The 16415-nt window shown below is 36.9% G+C and overlaps 1 protein-coding gene across 2 annotated transcripts; it reads left to right on the top strand.

The window, feature by feature from the left end:
- Window positions 1-8018: 8018 nt before the first annotated feature.
- Window positions 8019-11772, top strand: LOC145073760 (gamma-glutamyl hydrolase 2-like). Of its 2 annotated transcripts, none has more exons than XM_079020258.1 (10): window positions 8019-8583; window positions 8784-8870; window positions 8981-9070; window positions 9286-9374; window positions 9494-9554; window positions 9669-9758; window positions 9847-9909; window positions 11080-11168; window positions 11373-11465; window positions 11586-11772. In XM_079020258.1, the coding sequence occupies exons 1-10, from the start codon at window positions 8047-8049 to the stop codon at window positions 11635-11637; spliced, it is 1251 nt and encodes a 416-aa protein (XP_078876384.1). In that variant the 5' UTR covers window positions 8019-8046; the 3' UTR covers window positions 11638-11772. The 2 variants fall into 2 exon arrangements, with proteins under 2 accessions (XP_078876384.1, XP_078876383.1); XM_079020257.1 differs by having other exon boundaries at window positions 8981-9097.
- The last annotated feature ends 4643 nt before the right edge of the window (window positions 11773-16415 follow it).

The raw sequence follows: 16415 nt of genomic DNA, 5'->3' as shown, positions 1-16415 counted from the left end.
TGGGTTAAAACCCAAAACCCATGGGTTTAAAGCCAGAACCTGTGAGTATATGGATTAAACCCAAAAAACCGGAAAACCGCCCAAACCGACCTCAAAACCCAAGCCGATCCTATTGGGTTCTGAAAACCAGAAACCGGTCATTTATGGGTTGGGTTGCGTTTTGGTCCAAAACCGACCCATGCACAACCCTAATGTTGCCACTTTTTAAATAGTTCCCCACGTTTCTTATTTCATATCAATTTCATTGTGAATTTATTATTCAAGGTTAGTATAATATTTTTTTTCTATTATCTTAATTACTTAACTATTTGTTTTTATTTTCATCATACACAATTTTAAGTCGACTTATTTCTTACTAATTTAGATTCAAAAATCTCTAATAAATTAGATTATTATTTGTTGCAATGAATTAATTAGTTGTATCATTGTATTATATGTATTATTATTATATGTAATTTTCCTTTTGTATAAGAATTTAATAGTATGTTTGTAATTGAAAATATTTGTGATTAGTGAATTTTGTTGAGCAATGAGAACAAAGAAAACATGATTAGATTCGTTTTTATGCATAATGATTTACCAAGAGGTGAGAAGAAAACCACAACATAAATGTATAATCAAGTATCTTCAAAGGATGAGAGAGCGTTGTATGCAACTAAAATGAAGATTTTACTTTAGAATGCATACATTGTTACATTTTGTTATCGTTTCAACTATTCTGCTACTCGTTCATGATTTGTAAAATTATTTGGTCTATCTTAAAACAAAATCCTGGCTACGCCACTAAACGAAATATGTATATTTAGGAGTATAGTAGTGGGTGCATGTGCAATCCGTTCAAAAAAATGAAGGGTTATCCCACGTCTTGCTTTACGCGATTGCTTGCTATTCGGTATCGAGACATTGCATGTGTGATGTCTAGCAAAAGCATAAAAGACAGTGAACGAGAAAACAATACCGTCTTCAGTAGTTTTGACCCAACATATAAGTAAGTCTGTAAGTGTGAGTGTGAAGTAGAGATAAACAATAGCGATCTTAGACTGGTCTCAAGTCGGTCTCGAAACGGTGTTGTTTGGAACCGGTCTCAAAATGGTTCGATCTTTTTTAGATAGTCCCAGACGGTCTTATAACATCCCAAAAATCATAGTAAAAATTTTCATTTTCAAAACCATTTAATAATTCATAAATCATACAAAACATTGTTTGCAAAAGCCATAATCATTAATCAGAGTATCCCAAAATCATCTATCAATAAAATATCGAAGGATGTGCACAATCACGCCTTTGCCTTGCCCCGATCATCCGATGTACCTGAAACCATGAAATCAAATTGTAAGCCAAAGTTTAGTGAGTTACCCCAAAATACCAACACACAATACTAACAAGAACAATACATGCAATATGGTTTGTTGGCCTCCCACCTCAACCCAACCACCAATATGTCGACATATGCAGAAGATATACCATAATCAACAAATACAAGTAATCATACAAATCTGTTAATCTAACAAGTTACTATATCATTAGCACATCCTATATACCAGGATACATAGCATGTGACAACCTGAAAATTTTTAGCTTTGAAATCTCAGTCAGTCAACTCAACTAAGTGTCAGACTCATTAGTAATGAGTTCTAGCCTTGTTAAAGGTCATTCTAAGGAGTTTTAGCCTAGTATACTTAAGGAATAAGTGTTGGGAAGTACCTGCTAAAGTTATTGAGCAACATCAAAGCCTAAGCACCACCAAAAAGGAGTTCACGACCAAGGCACAAGAGTTTACAGCCGTAAACTCAAGGCTGGTCGTAAACTCCTCCATAAAGACTCATATCCTTTACCTTTCTTTCATTATTTCACTTCCACCTCAAGAACTTCCATTTCTCTCTCAAGTATCATCAAGCTTTCTCACTTAGATCTTCATAAATGTAAGTGTTCTTTCCTTGATTTGTTGTTACACTTCATCTCCTAGTTACACTCTTTGATTTCATCCATGGAAATCAACTTTTCTTAGATCTTCAAGAAACACCAAGAGCACACACTAGTGTTCTTCGACCTTAATCACCATTTCAAGCCTCTATATCGTAAGTACTCTCTCCTTAGCTTGTTATCTAGTTGAAACACCTGATTAGAGCCTTGAAACCATCAAGAATGCAAGAACAAAAGGAGTTTATGGCCAAGCAATCTCCTTTGACCGTCAACCCCTATAAGTGTGCCATTTTGGCCGCAAACCCTTCTAAAGTCCAAGCCTTTGACCTTGAACCCTTAATGGATGTTGTAGGACCTTAAACCACACACTTTAGCATGTTTGACCATGAGTTTACGGCCGTAAACTCCCTTAGCCGTAAACACATGGCCGTAAACTCCATAGGTGGCCGTGAACTCTCCTTTGATCAATCACATGTGATTCCAACACTTGGTCAAAGTGTTTCCTAGTCCCGTGAGGTGTTTCCTTGCATTTGGTTGCTTCTAAACACTATATTTATGTCAATATATGCCATTATATGTCATTTAGGACTCGTTAAGTCTCGGGACTTCATTCGTGGAACTTCTCATCCTTACCCACATATTCGTTTGAATCACCCACATCATGTGAGTTCATACCCCGTAATGAATCTTTTAACTGTTTTAAATGCTTTTAGGGGGGGGGGGGGGGAATACAAGTTGAACACAATGATAATTGTGTAAATGTTTGTTATAAACATCTTTCCAAAGATTGCTTATGTCTTTTATAAGTGATCGAAACATTTCAAAAACTCCTTTAAAGTTATGTTACTTTATAGTTTAACAAAACTCTATTTTTAAAGTACAAGCATAAGTTAGTAGTAAAATGAGACTTTTCAATATCAGTTCAAGTAAAACACTAGTAAACTATAAGGGGTATAGTTTAGAGGTTCAGTTCATACTAGATATTAGAGCACACTATAAAGAGAAACAGGGAGGTAGATACAATACATCAAAAAGACATACTATGTAACAACCCAGATTCGCATGTATTATTCATTTTGTTATTTTTGGTAAATTGTGAGGAGACTCGGCTAGTTAGAGCCTAGACTCGCTGAGTAGGATCGCGGATTTGGACGCGGGTTCGCGTCCGGACTCGGCGAGTCCACGCTGTTTAATGAAACCCTAATTTCCCGACCCTGAGCCCTATTTAAAGGGCCTTATAACCCATCATTGCGGCTACCTTCGACCTTGAGAGCACCAGAGCACCTGTGAGTCCTTGTGAGTGAGAAAAGAGGCCATTATTCATCATCTTTGTGTGTGTTAGCAAGAAGGGAAGAGGAAGGCCAAACTAGGAGGGTTGGGGAGCTTGGATCTACTTCCATTTTGGCAGAGGAAGCTATTTGAGGTATTATTCAGAGCTTATTCTCGTGTTTTTATGTATATGGTCAAATCTAGGGTTTCTTCATGCCTTGTATGCCTTGTAATTTGAGTATGAGAGGTCCCTTTGGGAATTGGTACCTAGATCTGGATCTTAGTAGGTCCAGAGAGTCCCAAATGCCTTGCTTTATGCCTATCCTTTTGAGTTGGGGACTTAGGTTACCATTTTAGATGTCATTTCACCAAAAGAAGCCTCGTAAGCGTTGCATGGTAGCCAAGATTGTAACTTTACATGATAAATGTGCTTGGAAGGACTGGATCTATGAGTTACTGGAACGGATCTGACCTCAGTAGTGAGTTTGAGTTCATGCATGACTTAGACTCGCCGAGTCTGAAGAACAGACTCGGCGAGTAGCATGAAGATTGCCTTTAACCACTCAGCGAGTGGTCTTACCGAGTTATGGGTTGACCCAGTGAGTCAGGGAGAGTCAGAGAGGGTCGATAGGTGGACTGAGTCAAGCTGGAACTCGCCGAGTTGTTCTTGAGACTCGACGAGTTGAGTCGTGGTGGCCCTGCGATTCATGCCAGGTGGAACTCGGTTAGTCAGGGAAGTACTCGACGTGTCAAAAGAGGATCCTAGGGAGTCAGTGAACACGTATAGACTCGCCGAGTCGCTCTAGTGCACTCGCCGAGTCCGGTCAAAGTTGACCGTTGACTGTTGACCAGAGTTGACCAGTGTTGACTTGATAGGGGTAGTCAACTTTAGTTGTGAAAGTGTTAATTAGAGGTATATGATGTTATAAGAGGATTATAGCTCGGAGGATCGAGCGCGAGTGATTTCCAGGATTCGCGAGTTATCGAGATACACGAGGTGAGTCTTCTCACTATACTTTACCTTGAGTAGGTAACCAGAGTTATGTGACAGAGTATTTGTATGCTATATGTATGTTTTGTGTTGTACTGCATTATTTCTATGTGATTTATGCTGTGCATATTTATAGAGTTGGAACCGGAAGGTTCCCAGAGTTAGAACCAGAGGATTCACAGAGTAGGGTCTACGGACCCACAGAGTTATAGCCTCGAGTGGCTAATATGTGTTATGTGTGGTATTTTGGGGAACTCACTAAGCTTTGTGCTTACAGTGTTGGTGTTTATTGTTTCAGGTACTAGTGATGACCGTGGGAAGGCGCCGGCTTGATCAGTACACACACATGGGATTTTTATGATATGTGATCTTGGGATTTGTTGTATGACATTGATTGGAGTTTCAAACACTGATGTTTATGAAAATTAAATGAATATGTTTTAAATTATGCGAAAAAAATTGTTTTGAAATTCACGGTGTTACATAGTATACACTATACATGATAACAAAAGGAACATACTAAGATACTATAACAGAACGAAAATACTAAGTTGCTATAGCATGAGAACAACTACATGATCTAATTATACCAATGAATCACTAACTCATTGTTCTAAACAAAAGGTGATAGTTAAATTGGGTATACATGATCACATAACTTTAAATGTGGATTACACGACCTAGTAACTGGTTTGCGGAAGTCGCATTTGGTTCCCAGAATCTCTTGACAGGGAGAGCGTATAGTATGGGTACTAGCCTTCACATTATGACCTTTATAAAACATACATGTTTTAAGGTAATCAGTATGTCAGGATGTCAATTTAAAAGACAACTGCGCACTTACATTTTCCCATTACTTTCATATTGTGACAGTTCCACTTGAAATTTAATGCAAACTATTTTCGAGTCAAGATAGTTATAAACTAGGGAAAACTTACATTTTACAAAACAACAATCAGAACAATCGAGTCTAGTACATTCAGTAGAAGGGGATCATAATGCTAACCTTATGATTCCTTAATGTATACATCAAGGGATATATATTAATAGGATCCGATAGGTAACAGGATGTGTGCTTTCCGCTTCATTTCCTGTTCCTTGTTTGGTTATGGGCTTAGAGCGGATTCACCCAGCCTATTATCCATTCGATCTTAGTATTATATATGTTACGTATACATTAAGTCATCATAAGGGGTACCAGGTATGGGTCAGGTCATAGGACACTAATTTAATGCACAATTTTCTAGTACAAAACATACTTTTCAAATAGAACTTTTGATATACAAAACTAGAAACTTACCAGTAAAGGGTTTAATCCATTTTAGTAAACCAAGTATAAACTTAAAGGACCTTAGGTGATTAACTCTATAATACCTTAGTATATACATCAGGGTTATATATATAATTTAATACCCGATAGGTTGTTGGATGTGTGCTTTCCGCCTTACTTCCCGTTCCTTGTTTGGTTGTGGGCTTAGGGCAGATTCACACAATTAACTATCTAATCGATATTAGATTATATATAGCTAGTATAAACTAAGTGATTATAGAAGTAACCACTATGGTTACCATTTTTATTATAAGAAATAAGGGTTTTCTTAAAGAATATTTTCATCAAATATAAAGGAACTATTACAATTAACTCTGTGAGTACCAAGTGAATACGACTGGGTTATATACAACGACGATCTAACAAACAATGGGATGTGTGCCTTCCGCCTCATTTTCTGTTCCTTGTTTGGTTGTGGGCTTAGGGCAGATACACACAATTGATTGTTTGTTTACTCGGAGTTCTATATAACCTGTATCCATTTAGTACTCATAGAAAGGATGGTAGAGTCATTTTTACTTATCTTTCATAAAAGTAGGAAATATAGGATTTTTTAGAGGAACAAGCGAACTGTTCTAAACAAAACCTACAATTTGCTACAACTTACTAAGCTTTCTACAACTTACTACAACTTTCTACAACTTACTTACATCACTAAAATCTTATGAACTCACCAGCTTAATTGCTGATCAACTCTTTCAAAATAACTTGTATTCTCAGGGAACTAGTAGACAGGTACTCGCACCGGGAATTCAGAAGATGGAGCAGTATAACTTCAAGTCTTATTTTGTTATTTGCTTATGTATTCTATGTTTTGTGAACACACACTTCGTAAACACTTTCTTTCTAATGAAATGGTTGTTCATTACTTTGATTACTATGATGCATGTCTTGCAATACTAAACATGACGTCCTCCACCCTCGAACGTTTCCGCCGTTCCGGTTTTGGGGTGTGACATAACATAATCTAGTGGGCCGACTTTGGTGCCTTCGACCCACGCGTACAGTACGGAAGACTCACCTCAAAGTCTAAAAGATAGACGAACTGATCCTGCTCTAAATGCCGACTCTACATATCACATATACGACAAACATGGACTAAGCCTCAATCTATTAATAAAAAATACCCCAAATGACCTAAGGTCAAACTTTCTCAGAGTCAACGGTTAACGGTAAGAAGTTAAAGGTCAACCTTTAGTTGGTCGCCACGTTGTGGCCATCCTTGGCCACGTTGTGGCAGAAAAACTTAAAGTGTAAAAATATGGTAATGTAATCGGTGAGAGGCCACATCGATGGATGTAATGGGTTTTATTTGGCAAAAATAGTAAATAAATTGAGTTTGTATAACTTAAAGTGTAATATGGCCAATTTAGAATTGTGTAATTCCGTTTATGATTGGGATATGATTTTGTTTTTGTATATTTTGACCCCATGTGATGGTATGCGATTTCCGTCTTTTATATTATATTAATTGAAAATCCAAAGTTATTTAATTTCTAACTATGTTTTAGGACATATACCAAAAATGATTTGGATTGTTTTGTAGGCATCCAAATATGAATATGTGTTAAGGATTTAATAAATCAAGTCCGTGCTTTTCATTCCTTGACATGAATGCATTATTAGTTCATTCTTTATTTGTTGATTTGTCTCATTTCAAAATTGATAATGTATATTTTAAATCAATTATTATTTTATATAATTTTAAATTGTCTATCAACATTAGTCGACGAATCCTTTATCTTTCTATTTTTCTCATGCAACCACCGCCCCTCACTCCATCGACCTTCTCGAAAGCACATAAGTGCCCTTCTACCCTTTTACACTTCACCCCTCCTCTCCTCTGATCTCCTTTCCTTTGCCACCACTTGCAAAAGCTACTCCGCCAAAACTCGCTCCTCACCTCACCCGCCAGAAATGGCCTCCTCACTACCACTCACATCCCACGCTTTTTATGTAAAGTATCAAAAAATTGATAAAATAAGAGCTTACTCTTTCTCTCCTATCTTCTCTCTAGTACCTCGCAAATTAGCCACCATGACCCTTGATCATCATCCTCAAACTTATATTGCCTATGAAAGTGTAACCATATGTGGGTTGAACGTTTCTAAACAAATATGGATTTGGTATGGTGAAACCATAAGCATAAGCAAATTATGATTAAGTTCATAAGACTGAAACATATTTGTTATTTTATATACATCTTACAGTAATGATTACAATTTTTCAGTGAAAACAACCAACCATAGACTAAGCAAATCATGGCTAAGATCATTAAGTCATGAACATATTTGTTATTTTATATACATTTTGTGGTATGGTTACTATTGTTTCAAGCCATTCAAATTCAAATTGACTCATTTTTCAGTTCTGTTTTATCGTTTTAATTTTTAGCATTATTGCATTTTCGAGTTAAAGTATTGGATAAGGATGCCAAGTATAACACGTGTCCAGTTACTATAGGCTTAATTTATTTTTATACATGTTCTTTTACAAAAAAAAAAAACAGTATATTATTTAGTATATAGTCACGATGATCACGTTACTACCGGCAATCGTACACTCTCACTTCTCCCATGTCAAAACTCAAAACACCACAAACCACCGCCTCCGTACACCTCCTTCTCCGATGACACCGTCACATCAACCACCACCACCGCCACCGCCTCCCTCCTCACCTGTGTCCACCGCTAGCAAACACATTACCACCTCGAATTCTGCCTCCACATCCTCTCCCACCCCATCGGATGTGTGGAACTACGTCTGGATTCCTTTTCTGATTTCTCTCTGTAAAGAAGTTAGTTCTGCTAAACCTTCTTCCGAGTCAACTAACGTCTTGACTTCTGACTCCGTTTCCAGACTGTCGTCTACGTGTCCTACGACGGATTCCAAGCTGAATTTCCGTCCGATCATCGGAATTCTAAGCCATCCAGGCGATGGTGCCTCCGGTCGACTTAATAATGCCGCCAATGCTTCGTATATTGCTGCCTCTTATGTAAAGTTCGTTGAATCAGCTGGTGCTAGGGTTATTCCACTCATCTATAACGAAGCTCCTGAGATTTTACAAAGCGTAATTTCTTACTCCTTTCTGTAAATGAACCTTCGTTTTTCGAAATCAGTAACAAGGACAGTGAAATTTGGGAGTTTATCAAACAATCAATTATATACGTAGTCTGCTTGAACAGATAATTAAATCACTACAATCTTCTTTGTTTCAAGCATTTGAAAATTGGAAATTTAGGTTAAGCTAACTCTGCAATTGGATTACAGAAACTAAATCTCGTCAATGGAGTGCTTTTCACTGGTGGATGGGCTAAGAGTGGCCTCTACGCTGAAGTTGTTGAGGGAATTTTTAAGGTAATTGCAGCTTTGAAAACTAGAAAATCTAGAGGAACAATTGGAGTGAAACACATACAGTTCATAACTTTTTTGATTGATATTCATGTCTTCTGTTACTTAATTTGCAGCAAGTCCTGAAGAAGAATGATGAAGGAGACCATTTTCCATTACTTGCAATTTGCTTAGGTTTTGAACTCTTAACTATGATTGTTAGCAAAGTAAGCCATGTTCAGATATATATATGTGTGCGTTCTTTTCACTGTAACCTATCTTTTGGTGATATTTCCATACACCTTTTTTCCTTCCTTCCTTTCTTAATTTCATTTAATCTTTAGCAATAAAGTTAATCAAATTATCTATTTCCTCTCTTCAATCTTGTTTTTCTTTTCTGGGGTGTAAATGTAATTATTTCTTTCTACTTCCTTGTTACCAGAATAATAAAATCCTTGAACAATTTAGTGCATCAGATCAAGCATCCACGCTTCAATTCATGACAAACATAGAAGGAACAGTGTTTCAAAGGTATTACATACTTTTTGTTCTTAACAAGAAAGCTTTATTACTTACAGTAATAAAGCACATGACTTTTTGCTAATAAATACATTCAAAGTTACTGTTTTTTTTTTTTTTTTTCCTTACAGATTTCCTGCTGATTTGCTTGCAAAGTTGAGTACAGATTGCCTTGTGATGCAAAACCATAAAGTGAGTTCAAATCTTGAATATGCTTATAATTTTTATTAAGTAACAATATTTTAACAAGTATATTAAAATATAATATATTCCATCTTAATCATAGTTCTTTTCTTAATGTAACAGTATGGTATTTCTCCAGAAACATTTCAAGAAAACACAAAATTGTGTAATTTCTTTAAGATCTTGACAACCAGCATTGACCAAGATAACAAGGTGCTTAAAATCCTTTATCGAACTATTTTGCATACTTTTATCTTTGATAAAGATCAAGATTTATAATGTTGAAAATTATTTTGAATAGGTTTATGTATCAACAGTTCAATCACAAAGATATCCAATTACAGCTGTCCAGTGGCACCCAGAGGTATTTACCGATTTACCACCAAACTGGACAAACTTTGTAGGGCTATTTTGATGATGAGGATGAGGACATTTATGTCTTTTGCACAAACAAGAGATGACAGCGAATATCTGTCCCACCTTTTTTGGATGGGACAAAAATTGCAGCTTTTTGTCTTTTTGATATGTGTAAATAGTACAAAACACGTTAAGTTTACACCAAAATTTTAATTTTAGACATTTTTTTTTTGTCTCAAATTTGACACGGTGTTTTTCAGTTTTTTATAATTCTGACCGTTTGATCGGTCAACTAGGTTACCCACAGATGTGGCATGATGATGTGTCACTTTTGATGACGTGGCATGTTGATATGACATGTTGACGTGACAAAATTGAATTTTTTTCCACAAAAAACACTAAGATTTCACTTTTTTCGATTTTGACATTAAGTTTAATTTTTCTTTTTCAATTTTGAAACTATTTTTTTTGTTCGAAATCGAACATCATTTTTTATAATTTTTTTTACTGCCGACCATTTTCCATTTGAAACCGTATAAATATATTTTTATTACATTTTAAACCATATAAATACATTTTTTTCGTTTAAAAACCACATTTTTAAAGTTGCGTATTTAATATAAAAATGGTTTTTATATAACTAATATATATTTATACATAAAATTATGGTTTGAATGTAAATAAAACCTTGTATTTATACAAAAATATGGTTTTTAAATGAAAAAAGTATTTATACGGTTTAAAATGTATTAAAAAAATATTTATACGGTTTCAAATGAAAAATGGTCAACATTGAACAAGATTGGAAAAAATGATGTTCGATTTGGAACAAAAAAATAGTGTCCAAATTGGAAAAAGTAAAAACTCAGTGTCTTTTGTGGGAAAAAAATACAATTTTGACATGTCAACATGTCATGTTAGTATGCCACGTCATCAATACTAACACGTCATCATGTTACGTCAGCAGGTCAACCTGACCGGTCAAGTGGTTAGAATTGTAAAATTTGGAAAACACAGTGTCAAATTATAATTTTGGTATAAACTTAATGTTTTTTGTGCTATTTACCCTTTTTGACATTAGTCACAGGCCCAAGTCAAGTAGTTGCCAAACACAGTACAACTTGATCTGTTTTGTCTTGTTTTCAAATACGTCTTATTTTGACATGATATGATGCAGAAAAATGCTTTTGAGTGGGGCTTATCGAAGATTCCACATTCGGATGATGCTGTTCAAGTGACTCAACATGTTGCCAACTTTTTTGTGAGGTTCGATCCACTGTGTTTGACATGCATTGGACTGACGCATGGTCTGAAATCAATAAGACAAAATAAATGCAATTTGTTTATTCACCCAAGAACGTGGGTGCAGAGAAAGACTTTCTCTGGATCTCTGGTTTGTGCAAAAGACATAAATGCCCTCATCAACCTTAGAATGTTTCATATATGTATTTTTTGATTTTGTATTTGCAGTGAAGCTAGAAAATCGTTAAACAGACCGCCTGTAAGAAAAGTGCTGGATAATCTTATTTACAATTACAGTCCCACTTATTGTGGGAAGGCCGGGTAATTTTACATTTTATGGGTTCCTATTTATGTGAAAAAAAGGGAATTAAAAATTAAACAAACGAACATTTACAATTACATCGCTAACTTTTTTTTAATTGGTTTTTTGGGGTTTTGCAGGAAAGGATATGATGAGGTTTACATCTTCACGGAAAACCTTGCACGAATTTAGTTTGTAAATGTTGTATGGTGCAAAGATGGAAACCATTTGTAAATTTCTCAACTTTGTGATTATATTATCTGGTGAAATTTAATGTTTACAAATAGGACATATTTGAATGAACACGAACGGAGGCTTGTTCATGTTCGTTTGGACCTCACAATGGAGAGGGTTTGGAGTGAATCGACATTGATCTTAATCTTTTTAACAAATTTCAAACTCTGATCAAAACTTGCTCTTGGTTTTGAATAATCAAACTCATACTTTCATCCACCGAATCGACATATATATTGTCTGTACCCGTGTACCTGTAATATGTAGGATTTTTGAATAATCAGACATATTTTACTTAATTTTTAACATAACATTTCTTAACTAGAAAAAATGCATCCAAGCTGGTTCTAAAATATTGTTCCAATCGAAATATCTGAAAATGACAGTAAAATATAAGCAGTAGAGAAATTTTGGTGAAAAACACGAGTTGATCATTATTTACATTAAAGTAGATATAAAAACATAAATTATGGTACAAAAATGCTAATAAAAATTAATATAAAAGATACATAAAATGACATTTAACAAATCTTTCAAGCTTAAACTTTATTTGTGAAAAAAATATTAAATAATATAATCAAAATGAAAAGATGTAGACAACCTAAAACTGAACTAAGGAAACTAAATTTTTTGAACTTGAAATAAAAATATAAAAATGGGATGCAAAAATTTAAAAAAATATATTTTTTTCACATAACTAGACTTTACATTGAGAAAGCTCCAATGAAATCACAAACTTAAACAACAGTCTTAATACCTCTAATATAATCCTAGAACCCGAGGTCAGAAAATGTTCAATAGTGCAGACTAAAAAACCAACTATAAAATTAAATAAACTTTGTATCGTAATTGACATTTTTCAAAAAAAAAAACATATTTTAGAATTTTATTTCCTTTTATCTTCACCATAAGTCCATAATTACCCAACCCCACCCATTCTTAGAGACCCCGACAAGACAAATCAACTTTCACCAAAACAATTAGCCTACTTGAAGGGCCTGACACCTATGTCTTTAATACTTTGAAAGTATCATATATAACATCATACAAATTCTTCTCATGCTGACTTTTGGTGGAGCTTTGCTTGATTGAAACTTCACTTGGACTTTTGCATTCGACTTTAATTTCTTCAATCATATTATGTTGAGTATTTCTTGAGATTTTTCAGATTAAGTGCTTGAAATTTGATTTGGATACTAGATTTGATACTTGGTACTAGTATGAGCTCGGATGTGACAATATTGCTCACTTCATTTTTTTGAATGATTACGCTATAAGACACGCGATTTAGAGTGCCAATAATGGGCCAAGTTCTATGAAGTCAAGACTTATTGAGTGGGGTATATACTTAGAAGTTTCGAGAAATTAGTTCCAAAAATAGTTTTTTTTTTCTTACACAGTGTTTCTGTAACTACCCGATTCTCAGGTATCGATTTAAATGAAAATTTATTTGGTTTTAATACCTACTCGACGAGTAGCAGCGGAATGGATCGCGTATTCAGTGGCCTACTCACCGAGTCCATGAAGAACTCGACGAGTAGGAGCTGGCAGATGAAACCCTAAAATCTTGGGGTTCTACACCCTATTTAAAGAAGCATAAGCCTCCTTTGGCCTCTTTGCAGTCCTTTGAGAGCTCAGAAAACCCTAATTCGTGTGGTGCTTCGTTCTTGTGTGTCTTAATCTTAGAAAGGAGGTTTTTGGAAAGGAAGAACTTGGAGGGGAAGAGAATAGGAGCAAGGAAGGCGTGGGAATCATAATCTACCTCAGTTAGCATCATTTGGAGGTATCAAGTCGTCACCTTTATTTCGTTTTCCTTCTAGACCTCTTTTGGTTGAGATTTAGGGTTTTTATGGCTTGGTTGAGATGATAATGTGGGATATGAGCTAGATCTGAAGTTGTAACTTCAGATCTGGACCCTTCTTGGGTTATAGAGTCATAAAGCTCCGAGTTTGGTCATGTATGAAGCCTCTTTGAGTATGAAACCCCATTATGAGCTTGGATTTGACATTAAGAGCCTTTCTAGCTATGCATGCACGTAAAGTTTGCAACTTTACGAGAAAAGCAGGCCTTAGAAGCTTGGATCTATAATTTGGAGCAACTGCATAGCTTAAAAAAGTCTGTATGGGTTAAGGACTGAAGGAACTCGACGATTCGCAAGGTTGACTCGACGAGTCACATGAAGATGAGCCTGGACCCGACGAGTTGGATGAACAACTCGGTGAATCCAATGAAGATTTCCGTAGACCCGACGAGTTGTATGAACAACTCGGTGAGTCGGTTGAGGTTTCCCCAATTTATGTATGCGTGTGTAACCGTCGAGTTGCAAGAAGGAAACTCGACGAGTGGCCTTAGGGCTTCGATTGTAAACCGAAGGAACGGAGTGACTCAGCAAGTAGACAAGTACTTCAAGGAACTCGGCGAGTAGCCGAGGGTACTCGACGAGTTAGGGTCAACATGGACTGTTGACCTTGACTGATGACTTTGACTTTGACCAGGGTTTGATTAGTTGGCTTATGGGGTACCTTGAAAGGTTGGGAACTTATGAGTATGATTATATTATGGTAATAGGTGGTGGAGTTTTTGGCAGTGATCCGAGAGTTGGAGTTCATCCACTGAGTCGACATCTGTAAGGTGAGTTATCCTCACTATATCAATAGGGTCTAAGGCACCAAGGCCGGCCCTTTAGTGGTTATTGTTATGGTATGCTACATGTGGTTATGACCTGTTAGATCGGAATCAGGATATACAATATGTTATGCTCTTATGATCCTTAGGGATTGGTATGTTAGTGACTTGCTAGGTCGGTGCTCTAGTTATGAGAGATTGCTATGATTGATGATCACTGAGATAGATATGTTGATGTTTGCATATGTCAGTATATGTTAGTTATGCGTACATGGTTATTTGCTTGTTGCTTGGGTTGAGGCGGTCCTGCTTTGTGCTGAAGGTCAACACACCCTATGAGCGGTCCGGGGTGACTGTAGGCCCACGTGGCAGTCCAGTTATGCCGAAGGCTCGGGACAGATTCAGATAGACTGTAGACCCTGCAGGGCCGTCCAGTCAGGCCGATGGCCAAGTAAGCATGTTGTTGATTGTCTGTTACTGATATGGTATTATCAGTGTGGTATAGGTATTTTGGGGGTAGCTCACTAAGCCCTCGGGCTTACAGTTTTCAGTTTATTGTTTCAGGTACTTCAGGAGATCATGGCAAGGCGAAGGCGTGACCGTACCGCTCCTCATCCTTATGATCTGGTTATTGGGACACTCTGATGAATAATGATTTGAAAACATTTTGTAAACAAATATTATCTGGTTTTATTTATGATTGGAAAAGTTTAAATTTGGCGTAAAATTTTTGGACGTTACAAGTTGGTATCAGAGCCTTGGTTTGAGTGAACTGGAGGAACACTCGTGTGAACCCAGTCTCAAATCAAGGGAATTTTCGGAACAAAATCTAAAATGGTTTTCAAAATAAAGGATGGAGGATGCAGAGGCTACGATCAGTCGGAGCCTGTAAGTAAACCCCAAAATACCATACAGTTATTTGATATTATGATATGATAGAACAACATGCTAGTGCTTGTAACACCCCAAATTCAGAGGTGCAAGTTCGGGGGTTCCTAGTGTAAATAAGGAAGGTCGACTCGGTGAGTCGATGGATAGACTCGGCGAGTCTGGGGGTTGTGCCCTATATAAAGAACATAACATCCTTTCTTCAGCCTCCTTACCACCCTTGAGAGCCTACAAACCCTAGAAATCGAGTGGAACTCCATTGATAGTGAAATTGGAGCTTTGGGAAAGGAAATCTTGAAAAGGGAACTTGAAGACTAAGGGACTACAACAAGGGAGTGGTATAGATCTGAGGTCTACTTCAGTAGGGGCTTTCATTTGAGGTAATAATCTATTGCTTAAGCTCCTTTGAGTCTAGATCCTTTGTTGCTTGAGTTTTGGGGGCATTTCTAGAGTTATTTCGGGTTTGGAGGTTGGATTTGAGGTTGCTACCTCAGATCTGGACTTGAGATGGTCCAGAAGATCATAAAGTTCCTATCTAGGAGCCATTGGTGAAGCCCTTTGTCTTGAACCCTAGCCCTAGAAGTGTTTTGGGCTTATATCTCCTTGCTCTCACGTAAAGTTTGCAACTTTATGTGAGGGTTAGGCTGTAGAGGAATGTATCTATGGATTGGAGTCCCTGCATGGCTTGAAAAGCCTCTGTTTGGAATGAGAACTGAAGAGACTCGGCGAGTCACATGGGTGCACTCGACGAGTTGTATGAATATGTGCATGGACTCGGCGAGTTGGAAGAACAACTCGACGAGTCTGTTGAAGATCGCCTGGGACTCGACGAGTCTGGTCGTGGAACACTAACCTTTTCTGGTTAAGTCGTGAATCGGTGAGTCGAGGGACGACTCGGTGAGTTGAGCAGGATGGGACTCGACGATCGTTGGACTCGACGAGTCTTGGGGTGACTCGGCGAGTTGAGTCATGTTTTAAGAGTTTTCAGAGCATAGGGACTCGACGAGTCAGCAGATTGACTTGGCGAGTAGAGTCAGTCAGGAAGTTTGACTTTGACTTTGACTTTGACACGGAGTTGACCAGTTGACTTCTAGGGGTATTTTGGTAATTATTGGTATTTATTGAGTTCAGTTATTTGGTTTTGGCTAGTGGTGGAGATCGTGTCGGTGGTCGGAGCCGCTTGGTCTTATCTTATCAGTCGGCAGTTACAGGTGAGTTATCCT

This window comes from Lactuca serriola, chromosome 9 (assembly GCF_051521515.1).
Source record: "Lactuca serriola cultivar US96UC23 chromosome 9, Lser_US96UC23_V15, whole genome shotgun sequence".
NCBI lineage: Eukaryota > Viridiplantae > Streptophyta > Magnoliopsida > Asterales > Asteraceae > Lactuca > Lactuca serriola.
This window is presented reverse-complemented; position numbering and strand designations above follow the sequence as displayed.

Coding starts and splice junctions, on each gene's coding strand:
- LOC145073760 (XM_079020257.1), top strand. CDS start 8,047: ATGATCACGTTACTACCGGCAATCGTACACTCTCACTTCTCCCATGTC. Junction 8,871..8,980: donor TTGTTGAGGGAATTTTTAAG/GTAATTGCAGCT, acceptor CTTAATTTGCAG/CAAGTCCTGAAGAAGAATGA. Junction 11,466..11,585: donor ACTTATTGTGGGAAGGCCGG/GTAATTTTACAT, acceptor GGGGTTTTGCAG/GAAAGGATATGATGAGGTTT.